The sequence below is a fragment of the Artibeus jamaicensis genome, unplaced genomic scaffold, assembly GCF_021234435.1.
Source record: "Artibeus jamaicensis isolate MK-2021 breed Jamaican fruit bat unplaced genomic scaffold, CSHL_Jam_final contig_548, whole genome shotgun sequence".
NCBI lineage: Eukaryota > Metazoa > Chordata > Mammalia > Chiroptera > Phyllostomidae > Artibeus > Artibeus jamaicensis.
The window spans coordinates 20,085,527-20,100,220 of NW_026521883.1; the positions used below are offsets into that span (position 1 = coordinate 20,085,527).

At 36.5% G+C, this 14,694-nt stretch overlaps 1 protein-coding gene across 2 annotated transcripts in view; it reads left to right on the forward strand.

Annotated features, from left to right (window-relative positions):
- DMXL2 (Dmx like 2) overlaps nucleotides 1-14,694 on the forward strand; it is a 144,455-nt gene that overhangs the window by 71,566 nt on the left and 58,195 nt on the right. For both annotated transcript variants that reach the window (XM_037143031.2, XM_053670013.1), the window contains 3 exons: nucleotides 6,503-6,592; nucleotides 8,697-8,814; nucleotides 10,873-10,992. In XM_037143031.2, the coding sequence (XP_036998926.2) occupies nucleotides 6,503-6,592; nucleotides 8,697-8,814; nucleotides 10,873-10,992 (328 nt within the window). The remainder of the gene's footprint in view (nucleotides 1-6,502; nucleotides 6,593-8,696; nucleotides 8,815-10,872; nucleotides 10,993-14,694) is intronic.

Below are 14,694 nucleotides of genomic sequence, written 5' to 3' on the forward strand. Positions count from 1 at the left end.
CTTTTTGAAAATTGGAACTATTGCCTGTTTTTAGTCTTTTGGCTTTGACATTCCCTGTGATTTCTCAGAACATGTCCTCTCTTGTTCATTGATCTCATTTGTGAAATTTCCCTAACTTGGTCATTATTTTTCCAGAAATATAAATTCACTTAGAGCAGTTAGACACGTTCTTGGAATTTCTTTATTTATCTTGGTGTTTTACTTCCACCTTACTAATGTAATGTAACTTTCTTTCTTAAGCCTCCCATTTTTTGTAAAAGTTAAGAAGTGATACTTACAGTAGAAATTTTTTGGTTCTTTCTACTTTTGCAAGCTAAATTCTTGAAATAGAAGATCAGAGATAATTGGACTTTTTTAATATTAAACCATCAGCCTCTGTTAGTAACCTTATCTTTCCTTTATCCCTATACTCTGAAAACAATAATTTATTCAATGCCTTATCTTTCCTTTATCCCTGTACTCTGAAAACAATAATTTATTCAATGCCTTAGTTTAATTTTTAAATAAGCTTTTAATTTTAGAATAGTTTTAGGTTTACAGAAAAGTAACAAATACAGTAGAGTTGCCAGAATACCCCACAGTCAGCTTCCCCTATTGTGAACATCTTATATTTCCAGGATACATTTGTCACAACTAAGAAGCCATAATTGATGTGATACCATTAATTAAACTCCAGACATTATTAAGACTTAATTGATTTTTCTACTAATGCCCTTTATGTTTTCCAGTATTGTATCCAAAAATCCACATTATGCTTAGTCATCATGTCTCCTTAGTTTTCTCTGATCTGTAAAAGTTTCTTCATCAGTTTTCTTTCTCATGACTTCAACAGTTTTGAGTAGCACTGGTTACATATTTGTAGGATTTTCTCTCGATTTGGGTTTGTCTGCTATTTTTGTCATGGTGAGACTGTGTTTATAGTTTTAGGGAATACCACAGATATGTAGTACCCTTTTCATCACTTTAAATGATGGATACATGCTATCAACATGTATTATCTCTGATGATACTAACCTTGATCACGCCAAAGTAGTGTTTGCCGGGTTTTTCTTAACTTCCTGCTCTCTACCCGCTCCCTACCCTTCCGTGCTCTATGCTTCGAAAATTAGTGCACCACTACGCACAGCTCACACTCGAGGGAGCAGGGGGAGTTAGGCTCTACCTCTGGTCAGGGGATGGGGGCACAAACTTTTCATCTCATTATCTCTATAATTGGGTTTAAGTCTACTGTCTGGCTTTATTTTCCCCCTGTATGCTTCATCTGTTTTTCTCCCCTCTTCTTCTTTTTTGTCTCTTTGAATATAGTACTATGCCTCTGTTTTATACCCATATAGGTTTATTAACTGTATACTTTGTTTTTAGTGGTTTGTCTAGCATTTATAGTATTCATCTTTAAGCTATCATAATTTATTTTCAAATAATAATATATCACTTCAAATGTAATTTAAGTACCTTGCAACACTATCCTTTCATTAACTTCACCTCCTTTTTATGAGTTTTTAGCATACAAGTCTTAGACCTAATTTTTTAAAGCAATTTTAAATGGTATACTGTATTTTTAATTTTAGTGTGCATATGTTCATTGCCAGAATGTAGAAATACAATTGATTTTTGTATGTTTATGTTCCATTCTGCAACTTTGCTGAACTCACATATTGGTTGTAGTTTTTTGTGGATTTCTTGGGATTTTCTACATAGACAATCATATGTAAATAGGAACAGTTTTATTTCTTCTTTTCCAATCTTAATGCCTTGTGTTTCTATTTCTTAATTTATTTCACTGACTAGAATTTCCAGCACTGTGTTGAATAATAGTGGTGAGAATGGACGTCTTTGTCTTCTTCCTGATTTTAGAGGGGAAGTATTCAGTCTTTCACCGTCAATATCAATTTAGCTGTAGGTTTTTTGTAGAGGCTCTTTATCAAGTTGAGGAAGTTCAGTTCTCTTTTTTTTCTTTTTGATTAAGCATTGAATTTTCTTAAATGTTTTTTTTATCACTTGGTATGATTTGTAATTTTTTCTTTAGTTTTGGTTCACATGGTGAATACATTAATTGATTTTCAAATATTGAGCTGGCCTTGCATTTCTGACACAAACACGACTTGGTCATGGTCTATAATTCTTTCTATATATTGCTAAGTTCTATTTTCTAATGTTTGTGGTATCTGTATTCATGAAGGATACTGGTCTTTAGTTGTCTTTTTTTTGTGTGTAGTATTCTCGTCTGGTTTTGGGATCAGGTTAATATTACTTCATAAAATGAATTGAGAAGTGTTCCCTCTTCTATTTTCTGGAAGAAATTATATGTAATGGGCATTAATTCTTTAAATGTTTAGTGGAATTCCCCAGTGAAACTGTCTGGTTTAGAGATTTCTTTTTTGGGGAGTTTTAAAACTATGACTCAGTTTCTTTAATTGGGCTTTCCATAGGGCTATTCAAATGACCTATTTCACAATCATGAGTTGTAGCAGCTTGTATTTTTGAGTAAATGGTCCCTTTTATGTAAGTTACCAAATTTACGCAGGTAGAATTTTCATAGTATGCCCTTATTAACATTTTGGTGTTTGCAGAGTCTTTAGTGATAACTCACTATTTCATTCCTAACACCAGTAATTAGTGTCTTCTGTCTTTTTCTCTTTTCATTTTTGCTAGGTTTGTTAATTTTATCGATATTGTCAGGGAGCATTATTGTTTCAGTTTTTATTAATTTCTACCCTTTTTGTTATTTTTCCCTTCCTTCTGCTTGCCTTTTTTTCTTGTTCTCTTTTCCTAGGTTTCATGAGATAAGAACTTAGATTATTTATTTGAAACTTATTTTCTAATTATGCATTTAGTGCCATCAGTTTCCTTTTCCATGTTGCTTTGGCATTACAGCTGGTATTTTCATTTTCATTCAATTCACTGGATCCTTGGTATTTCTAGACTTGAAGCTGTAACACTCTAGGCTCTGTCCCCACATAGCTGCCTCCTCTCCGAATGTCTGTGTGTGTCCTGTCCTCTTCTTCATCTTAGAAAGATACCAATCCTCGCATTGAGCATCCACTCTAATCCAGTATGACCTTACTTTAAAACTGATTGTATCTGCAAACACCCTATTTCTAAATATGGTTACATTCCAAGATTCTTGGTAGATGTGAATTTTGGGGGAACGCTATTCAGCCTACTATACTAACCAACTTATATTTATAATTTCATTTAATCGGGAACCTCCAAAGTCTCTCGAGCCTCCAGCCTCTCAGGAGCCATTTTGACTTTCAAAGCCTCTTCCTATAAGGATTTTTGTTTTTCTAAAATGTAGGCTACAGAGCTGTGCCCTTACTGTGGATCTTTAATTCTTTTTTTAAGCCCTCACCTGAGGATATGCTTAATGATTTTAGAAAGGGGCAGGGGGAAGAGCCTGTATCAGAGAGAGAAACATTGCTGGGTTACCTCCCCTCGACCAGGGATGGAGCCTTTTGGTGTGTGGGACAGTGCTCTAACCAACTCTGCCACCCGGTCGGGGCTGTTTGTCTTAAATTCTTAAGAGAACATGATTACTTTCTGTCAGGTTCCCATTTTCTCTGCTCATCTTTTTTGTTTTCTTGTAAGTCAGAGCAGCAGCCCTTGTAGCTCTTTCCTCTACTGATTATGAGTTGAAATACAGCAAGAAGTTGTCACATGGTGTTTTCTTCCTCAGATGAGATTTTTAATAGATACTGAAAGGAGCCTAGCTTTTTAAAAAAATTCCATGGGAAACATCTGAAAAGATGTGAATCTTCTTTTGTAGGTTGAGAGGTGGATTGAGGGGGGCACCAAACAGTTTGGGACAGAGAAGTAAAGAGGCTAGCTGGGAATCTGTTGACTTCATCCCTGTGTCATTCAGGGCTTAGGTGGGAAACAGATGACACACTCCTACAAGCTTAACTGAGGAGAGTTTAGTGAAAGGACCCCTTACAGAGGTGAGCACGTGGTAACCCACAAGCAATAGTAAAGCTCTCAGAGTTGAGCAACAGGATGAAGCTGTTACCACGCTGTGGTAGGCAGAGGAATGGGCTCCCCTCCCACAAGGTATCCACGTGCTTATTCCCAGAGTCTGTGAATGTGTTACCTTCCATGGCAAAAGAGACTTTGCAGATGTGAATGAATTGCGGACCTTGAAATGTGGAGATTATCCTGGATTATCTGTGTGGACCTGGTCCAGTCACATGAGCCCTTAAAAGCAGGGAACATTTCCCAGCTGAGGTCTGAGAGAGAAGTGGCAAAAGAAGAATGGTTAGAACAATGATGCTGTTTGCTTTGAAGATGGAGAAATGTGCTGTGAGCCAAGGAAGGTGGCCAGCCTCCAGAAGCTGGAAGAGATCAAGAAACAGACTCTCCCCTACAGCCTCCAGAAAGGAGTCGAGCTCTGCTGGCACCTCGGTTTAGGGCAGTAAGACCCATGTCAGACTTCTGGATTGCAGAGCTATAAGATAATGCATTTGTGTTATTTTAAGCCACTAAGTTTGTGCTGATACTTTGCAGGAGCAAGAGAAAAATAATACCTCTGTGCCTGAAGGGATAGGACAGAAGTAAGTACACTGGGCAGAGCCTGGGGAGAGCTAGAGCTGTGGAAAAGAAGCTGCCTGTTGGGAGAGGCAGTCTTCATGGAACATAGCTACTGCCAGAATGGTGGGGAGCAAGGGGGAAAACACCCTGACCTCTGCCTTCTGTCCAGTCTCTGGCCTCTGTTCCCATTGACTGAATTCAACCTGAAGCCGAAGAAGGCCTGGGAGCCAGGTGATACAGTCCAGAAGTCAGCCTCTTGGAGCACAGAAGACGACAGATGAGGGTGGACAGTGGATCAATGCTTAGATGCAAATAAAGAACAGCCAGCAAAGTCCGCAATTTTTGAGCCTTAGCATCTCTTTATTTTCCTTAGATGAGGAAACTCTTGTATTCAAGACAGGAAACACAGATTGCCATTTGATATTGTGTGATGATGCCAGTTCAGTCATAATAAATAATACTTGGAACCTAAATTGTAATTGTCACACCATCAATATTTGTCACAGCAGGGAAATTGGTGAAAAAAATAAACAATTAACAGGAGTGTCCTAACCTGTTTCTGTAGAATATAGTCACAAAGCCAACATTTGATAATAATGGCTTTCTTTTCCCTCCACCAAACCCTACGTTCCCTTACACTTTTTTTTAGCCCCTTGGGTGTTTTGTTGTTTTTTCCTTTTTAAACCTGGTGGAGTGGCCTAAACATTCCCAGGGGATCCAGGTTCTTTGAGGTCCTGACTTTTTTGAGTTGCCTCTGTTTCCCATCAATTTTCAAAATAGGTTACAAGAATACCAAGAATTTCTTGACTTTCAGACACAGTCTTTCTTGTCCTTATTTTGTAGTAGTGAACCAGGATCAATCACCTTGACCAGCCATTCTTTCTGCATGTTGGTTAAATAACTTGAGTTCTGAATAGTCAGGGGCCAGTCTCAGCTTTCAGTGTAATGGACCTCTGACCATGGTCCCTGATAGAAATACTTGGGTTTTTTAGAGCCCAAGATTGTGGGAACAGGAATAAACAATTCTGTAGATGGGTTATTTCTACCTTCGTCCTTTGGGTTGTAGGCCTAGCTGTGGAGGAAATAGCATCTTTTGATCATTGGTTTGAGACATACTGGCAGCATGGAGGACAGCACCCCAACACAGAGGGTATCATTCTCCAGTTGGCACTGTAATTTCAGTAGGCATTCTGTTCTGTTAGGCCAGCTGCTTCCAGGTGAAAAGCCACTCGATTAAACCCAAGCATGTTTTGTAGGATTAGACCTAATGCCATACTTCATCCACATGGGCTGGAAATACGGTGAGTGAGGCACTCACTTTGGGTAAAAATCTTACGGGAGTGCCAAAAAAAGTAATCAAGATAAATACTATTTTAAATGCAAACTTTTAGACAGTCAAAATTAAAGCAAAAATTCCATGATGAACACAATGCCAACATTTTAAATACAGTATCTGTGTCATGATGAACCATGTCAGATTTTGAGGCAAAAGGAAGAATGTTTACCCTGTAATCATGTTTCTTTATTTTTTTAATGGTTAATTTTTACCTAGAACATTAAAGTAGTTGAAAAGTATTGCAAGTTGAAAGTAAGTATATTAAAACTGACAAAATTATTTTAAGTTTAAATATTTATACCAAAACCAGAATTCATTATAATTTTTACTTCTCTGGTATTATTGAAAGCAAACTCTTCAGGAATTTTATCACAATGTCTCTCTTGGAGCTTTAAGGTTGCAAATTGAGGAAGACATGTTAAAAGATTTATGTAAGCACTATTGATTTTTCTAACTGCTTAGTTAATTTTAAAAAATGATAATAAGACCGCATGTAACAAGTTGAATTATTTCTTTGACTATTTGAATTGTTACTGTCAATCAGTGAATTTAAAGGGACCTTTAATGTGTGAGGTGCTGTATCATATTGACAGGAGGTTCATAAACTATTGATTATTAACATTTTGTGTTTTTTATTTACAGAAACTTATTGGAGAAGTATTTAATATTGTGAGCCAACAGTCTACTGCTCGACCTGGCTGCATTATTGAACTTGATGCAATAACCAACCAAGTAAAAACATGCTTGTGAATTGGTGATACTAATATACTTTATCCCAGTGTTTTATATTTCATTCTCAAAATAATCTCTTGTTTGGTACTAAATACCATAGCCAACTTCTCTTAATTATCATAGTGAAAAATCTTACGATTTAGGAATTGTTCTTCTCCAGTTGAGTTGTATGTGTGGTCATATTTTCTTGTTTAAAGATTATCTGTCTGCTTCAGTTGGGGAAGCCGTGAAGGAAAATATAGTACTGCTGCATCGATGCTTGGTTTGTGGTTTCTCCTTTATTATTACTCAGGTCAGCTCAGTACAGGGTGACTTCATCTTTAGGGTGTTAGTGTTGTTAGGCCGAGTAATAGATATTTCTATGAGGTCCATTGAAATGCAGATGAAAATAAGGTCAAAATATACATTTACTTTCTAACCACAGGTCTTTCGTGTGGCCAGTGTTCTTCCCCTGCTGCCACTGAGGAAGTGAGGACCCTTCTCCCTGTAGGTAGTTTGTAAGCTCATTCTAGCTCTCAGGGTGTTTGTTTCTTTAGGATCATGCTTGTAAATTGAGAGATAGAACTAATATAGTGATCCTAAATATTAAAAAAAGATTACTTTGGTGAGGAAATTACCCATATTTTCAAGCAAGAGAAAGCCAGTCAAATTTAGAAACAACTGTAGAGTTATGTCCTTGTTTCACCATGGTGCCTTGCACATTTTGAGGGGAAACTATAATAATTTTCACCAATGTAGAGGAATTACCACTTCAGTTCTTGGCAACAGATCTGTGGTTGCTAGACTCAAATTCCTAATGCCTCCTAGGAAATCTTCAACTTTTCTATCCCTTAGTACAATGCCTTTCTTACACATCCAACATGTGATTCCTTTTTCTATTCCATAGGGATATGGTAGGAGAGTGGATTGGCTTCATTTCCACAGATGTCTTCGTTTTTAATATAGGAGCTATTAAATTCATCCCCCACTTTAGCCCATTCTTTACTCTTTACCACAGAGTGTTAGTATAGCATATTAAATATTGTAAATTGATCATAGTCACTAGCATTCTGCTTTTCACTTCATACTTGCTCACAATTTTTCCCTCTAAGTACTGGCTAGCTTTAGTACATGGGCTGGTAAACTGGAAGCACTAATAAATGACTTAAGCTTTTTATAAATGATAAAGTTTAAAAGTCATTCTAGGTTTGTGCCCAATGTACTATATAATATGATTTCTATATCTATGAAGACAGCACACTTTTCCTTTTATTCCTTTTTCCACTTATTCTTTTTCTCTGGGTGAGGGACCTTTTACACTATGATGTAAAAAGATTTTTTTTCATATTTCTACCTTGAAATCTGTGGGGTGGCTGTCTAATTGTCTTGGCACACTTCCATAATAGGCTTTTATTTGGATTTAGCCTTTCCTTGATTTTTCTGTTCATTTTTTGTGATTCTAAGTTGCCATTTGTGATTATCTTTTATCTTCTCTGGTCTGAAAACATGATTATATAGCATAGCAGCTGACAGTGGTGCTTCATCCATCTTTCTAGAAACCGTAGTTACATGTGAGCACATTTCTCCAGAGATGTGCCCTCCTCACTGGCTGTTTTGGGGTTCCTTATAATTCCCACCAGACAGAGTTATTGGGAGTATGTATTGTACTTTGAAAACATTTCTGTTTTTTATTTTGAAGGAATTGTGAAAACCAAAGGAATCCTGTATTAGTGTGCCTTACATGGTTAGCTTTGCCTTTTCTAGGCAGGCATGAGACCCAGTACTTTCGAGCTCAGACTAGTATCACTTAACTGTGTTTTGTTTTTGGTTTTTTATTTTTTGTGTGTGTGAGGGCAACAAATCTGTTGGTTTGTTTTTATTAGAATTCCTCATCTTTGCTCTTGGTTTTGAAAGCATCTTTGAAAGTATTTTCTCTGCCCAGGTAATTCTAATGTTTTGTTTTGCTTTTTTCTGTTGCTTTTTCCCGCTCTTCAATTAAGTCACTAGATCAAGAGTAGAAATTATTTGAGAGATTTATTTCTTCTACATTACTGTTCTTGGGGTGGAGATATGCGGAAGATTAGGAATTTCTAAAATTAAAAACTTCATTTTTTTATATTTGTAGTGTGGTTCAAATACACAGTTGCTTCATGTGTTTCAAGAAGACTTTATTATAGGATACAGACCACATAAGGAAGATTTGGAGAGAAAGGAAACAGAAGTATTTTTTCAGCCATCACAAGGTACTTTTAAAAAATAGTCTTGAATTTACTTACCTTAATCTTAAAAAAAAAGGCCTTCAGAAAGGCAACATAGACTTCTGTTAAGAAATGTTATTTATGGTACTACTTAGCTATAAAGAAAAAAAGAAGGAAGTCCTACCCTTTGTGACAGCATAGATAAGCCAGTCAGAGAAAAGACAAATTTCATATGAATTCACTCATGTGTGGAATCTAATGTACAAAATAAATCTAACAAGCAAACTAGAAACAGACTCATAGATACAGAGAACAGTGTGACAGCTATCAGAGGGGAGTGAGTTTTCTTGGGGAGGCACAACTAGATGTTCTGTGCTCATCTTGTAGATATCCTGCATAAGAATGGAGTCATGGGCCCTGACTGTAGGTCAGTGGACTGAGCACGGGCCTGTGGACCAAAGGGGCGCTGCTTTGATTCCCAGTCAGGGCACATATTTGGTTTGTGGGCCAGGTCCCCAGTACGGGGTGTGTGACAGGCAACCACACATTCATGTTTCCTTCCCTCTCTTTCTCCTTCCCTTCTCCTCTCCCTAAAAATGAATAAATAAAATCTTAAAGAAAAAAAAGATTGGAGTCATTGCTCCAAACTGTTTCTTTCAGTGGGGAATGGGACTTGGAGACCACAATCTGGGCCCAAGCACTGCTCATTGCCACTGAGTTGTCATTATATAGGATTTTCACTGTTAAGGAAACTTTGGTTGTCCTGTGTAGATATTATTTCATATATGAAGATTACAGTTTACATACATGACTAATGGAAAATTATGTCCCTAAATAATATCTTTTCTTTTTCTTTTTTTTAAAAAATATTTTATTTATCTTTAGAGGGGAAGGGAAGGAGAGAGGGAGATAAATATCAATGTATGGTTGCCTCTCATGCGTCCCCTCCTGGGAACTGGCCTGCAACCCAGGCATGTGCCCTGACTGGGAATCGAACCATGATCCTTTGGTTTGCAGGCCTGTGCTCAGTCCACTGAAATAATATCTTTTCATAAAAAAAGGCATAAAATCTCTAAGAAGTCTTTTCTGCTCCATTACCACTGTCCCCCCCATGAATTTTTTTTAAAAAATGTTTTCATATAGGAAAATAAGATAAATGTTTATTGGTTTTTTCCTTTTAATTGCTAATTTTTCGAATAAGAAGTTAATGCCCAGATATGCAAAGAGGCGTCCAGTGAGACTGGCTTGACTATTGTACTGTCCCTCCCTCTCTTGCTCTCTCTGTATGTCTGTCTTTCCTGTCTTTCTCTTCCTTTCTGTCCCTCTATATCTTTTTTTTCTCTTTTTTTAAAATATATTTTAATGATTATGTCATTACAGTTGTTCTATTCCCCCCTTCATTCCCCTCCACCCTGCACACCCCTCCCCCACCCTTCCCCCCTTTAGTTTATGACCACGTGTCTCAAGTTCTTTAGATTCTATATTTCGCCTACTATTCTTACCCTCCCCTCTATCTATTTTATATCTATGGTCTATGCTACTTATTTTCTGTACCTTCTCCCCCCCCCTCCTCCCACTCCCCTGTTGCTAACCCTCCATGTGATCTCCATTTCTATGGTTCTGCTCCTGATCTAGCTATCCTCTTAGTTTGCTTTCGTTTTAGGACAGCAAACTCACAGTTATTAACAACCACACCTAAAATGAAAGCAAACTAAGAGGATAGCCTCTACATCTTCTTGTTCTTCTTTTTCTTTTTTTCTTGTGTGCCCTCTCCTCCTCATTTGGTATTTTTATGAATTTAGAAAAATGTGTATATCAGTGTTTTTTAATAGATTGTATTCATTTTTATTCTCTGATGCTCATATTGTCCCATCTTTGGCCAGTAGGTGTCCCATCACGCTGGCTTTTTTATGCTTTTGATGTAGCTCCATTAGTCTTAGATAGCTACCTAGCTTTTGGCACAAAAATTATATGAAACTGCTTCCAAATGTCTATTCTTCCTTTTCCTTCCCAACTTTTAGACATATTAAGAGATGTTTTAAAAAAGTATCTTTTCTTTTAACTCAATAGGAACATTAAATATTCTTTTCCTTTTAACAATAGGCTATCGCCCACCACCGTTTTCAGAAAAGTTTTTCCTAGTAGTAATTGAAAAGGACAGCAATAACTACTCTATTCTCCATATGTGGCACCTTCATCTTAAATCTGTGCAGCCATGTTTAGGTAAGTAATTTTTATGTAGTGATGATGTGAAATTTTATATTATTGATTATGCTTTAGGGTACTTCATTCTTTAAAATGAAGATCTAGTGAACTGTAAGCTGGGGAATCGAAGTATGTATATGCTAGACTTTTAACTACAATGTCATAAATTATTAATGAAACAGATTAATCTGAAAAATGCTATGGATGCATTAGACATAAAAACCCCCACAAAAGCTTGATTTACTTATTTTTTCCATCAGTACTTAAATGTTTATTATGACTGTTCTAGATACTGTGTCTCTATAAGTCAGTTTTGTTATAGAATTAATATCTACTTTTCTGTTGATTATACATAATGCCTTTGGATATGGTGTACATTAGCTTTTGTATCACTAAAAAAAGCAGATTTGCTATATTTAGAAAAATATGGTCGAACATCCGAATTCAGGCTCATACGTAGAACTGTTTTGGTAGCACATTGGGAACTGCAACATTGATTAAAAAAGCACTTCAGCCATGCTTTTGCTATACACATATATATTAATCCTTTAACAAAGTAGAATATCTGTTGGATGAAGCAAGGCAATTAATCATAGATGTCACTTTCTGAGAGATAATTCTTAAAATTAAGAACTGCATAGATAGCTGTATCAAACTGAATTTCCTTTCAACTACTTAACTCAAAATATTTGAGTTACTTGATTCTTTCTCAAAATACTTGATTCTTTCTTATGATTATATAATTTAACTGATTTTATACACATTAGACATTACGTGAACTAATTATATTTATATTTTTTTCTTTGTAATCCAAATTATTGCAAAATTGTATAAGTAGCAGTTCTAACTGGGCCATGAACTGGCGTTAGCAAAACCAAATAATTTGATAGAACCTTTTTACCTATGGCTAGTAGAGCCTAATCTTCTTGAGACAGCAGGAATCCAAAAATTATTTCAAAGCCTTCAGAGTTAATTCATGGCATTACATGTCATTTCACAGAAATGCAACAGGAGAGGGATCTAAAACCAGCTCGTTGGCAAGAGAACTCTTAACTCAGCAGGGAATATAGTATTTTCTAGAGTTGAGCACAGGGCTGAGAATGGTTCCAAAAAGATTAGTAGAGGTAGGAGTAAATCCTCGTGGTAGGACAGGAGTCATGTGATACCTTCTGTCTCCACTGCTGATGAGCAGTGTCCCACTGCTGTTTTCCTAAGGCCAGGCTACTGTAGAGTTGCTTGCTCACCCTGTTTGTGACAATAGTATATGATCACATACAATAAAATTTCAATAGAATCAAACAAATAATATGCTCTTTTCAATGATGACAGAAGCCCCTGTCTTTTTGTTCTAACTTTCACGGCCGATTTAACATAGTGTATATTGCTATTTACAGCTAATACTTGAGTTTATCAGTGTGTTTACAATCCTGGCAGAGTTTCAAATCATAAGTTTAAATTTAGATGGGGAAGGAACATGTTGAGTAACTTCTGGATGGGCCAGGCATTGAGATAAGGTGTATTATATATGTGACATAGATACTATCCGTACTTTACTAACAATATTAAGTAACTTGACTAAGTCCTTCCTCTGGATTGTCACAAAACCAAGTTTCAAAATCAGATCTCTGTCTCTATAGCCTTTGATTTTTTTCCTGCTCTTCTTTTCTTTTTTAGCATGACATATATATTAGAAAATTGCCTGTTGTATAGGGAGAGAAATGTAGTTCAATCTTTATTTCTGATGAGGTAATAGCCAGAGATGGTGAAGTGCATTGCCTAAGGAAACATATCTAGTTAGTGATGGAGCCAAGCGTAGTGCTTCTGTCTTGTGACTACCTATTCAGAGTTTTTATATTCTTGAGTGGTCTGCCATTATAAAATAGAGAGACATGTTTAACTTCCACCTACAGCAAAAGGGGATTGATTATTGTCTCTTTGGCATTCTGGTACTTCTTTAGATGTTAAACAAGATGTTAATAAAACCTCACCCTTGCCCTTGGTGAATTCATAGTCTAAGGCAGAGAGATAGGCACACAAATCAGTAAGTAGAATGTATAATATCCCTCATGTGTAGCAGAAGCACAGGTAACTGAATCTGCTTAGAGATGCACATTCCACTTTCATGTGAAAGTCTGAAACTCTTTGGAGGAGGAGAAGAGTCAGTGTTCCTTACAAAGCCAGTAGATTAATACTATCTTGAATTTGATTGGAACTTTTATTTTTTGTATTTGCCCTTGAAATCATTATTTTATATTAGGACTTAATATGTGAGAGGCTGGTATTTCACTATCTTCTTTGCCACCACTGATTATGTGATGTAAAATCATTAAGCTTTCCAAGTTTAAATTTCTTTATCCATGAACTGATATAGTACCTTGTTATTCTCAAACTTTGACTCATGACTTACTGTTTTAGCAACACCTGGGCTACTTATTAATGTAGAGTTTTAGGATCTACCCCAAAATAACTGAATCAGTGTCGCTGTGGCTAGGCCCTGGGACCTCTGTATTAGTAAGTTCCTCAGGGTTTTATATGATTTAATTGTTGAGAACATTGGACTATATAACTTAAGTTTTTTTTCTATTTTTATTTTATTTTTTAATATATTTTATTGATTATACTATAACAGTTGTCCCATTTACTCACCTTCATTCCCCTCCACCCTGCACAACCTCGCCCACCCACAGTCCCCCCTTTAGTTCGTGTCCCTGTGTCATTAGTTCTTTAGCTTCTACATTTCCCATATTATTCTTACCCTCCCTCTGTCTATTTCCTACCTACTGTCTATGCTACTTATTCTCTGTACCTCTTCCCCCCTCCCACTCCCCTGTTGATAACCCTCCATGTGATCTTTATTTCTGTGGTTTTGTTCCTGTTCTAATTGTTTGCTTAGTTTGTTTTTGTTTTTGTTTTTGTTTTAGGTGTGGTTGTTAATAATTGTGTTTGCTGTCATTTTACTGTACATATTTTTTGTCTTTTTCTTAGATAAATCTCTTTAACATTTCATATAATAAGGGCTTGGTGATGATGAACTCATTGAATTTGATCTTATCTGAGAAGCAGTTTATCTGTCCTTCCATTCTAAATGAAAGCTTTGCTGGATAGATCAATCTTGGATGTAGGTCTTTGGATTTCATGACTTGGAATACCTCTTTCCAGCCCCTTCTTGCCTGTAAGGTCTTTTCTGATTTTTCCTTTTTTGCCCTCCTCCACCCCCACTCCCTCAGGTAATTGTCCCACCATTGTTTATGCCCATGGGTCATGCATATATGTTCTTCATCTACTCTATTTCCTATACTGTACTTTACATCCCCATGGCTATTTTGTAACTACCTGTTTGTACTTTTTAATCCCCTCGCCTCTTCATCCATTCTGCCGCATCCTCTCCCATCTGGCAACCATCAAAATGCTCTCTGTACCCATGATTCTGTCTCTGTTGTTCTTGTTTGCTTAGTTTGTTTTTAAGACTCAATTATTGATAGATATGTATTTATTACCATTTTATTATTTTTAGGTTTGATCTTCTTTTTCTTAAATAAGTCCCTTTAACATATCATATAATAATGGTTTCGTGATGATAAATTTCTTTATTTTTTTCTTGTCTGGGAAGCTCTTTGATTCTAAATGATAACTTTGTTGGGTACAACAGTCTTGGCTGTAGGTCCCTGCTTTTCATGAGTTTGAATATTTCTTTCCAGTCCCTTCTAGCCTAGAAGGTTT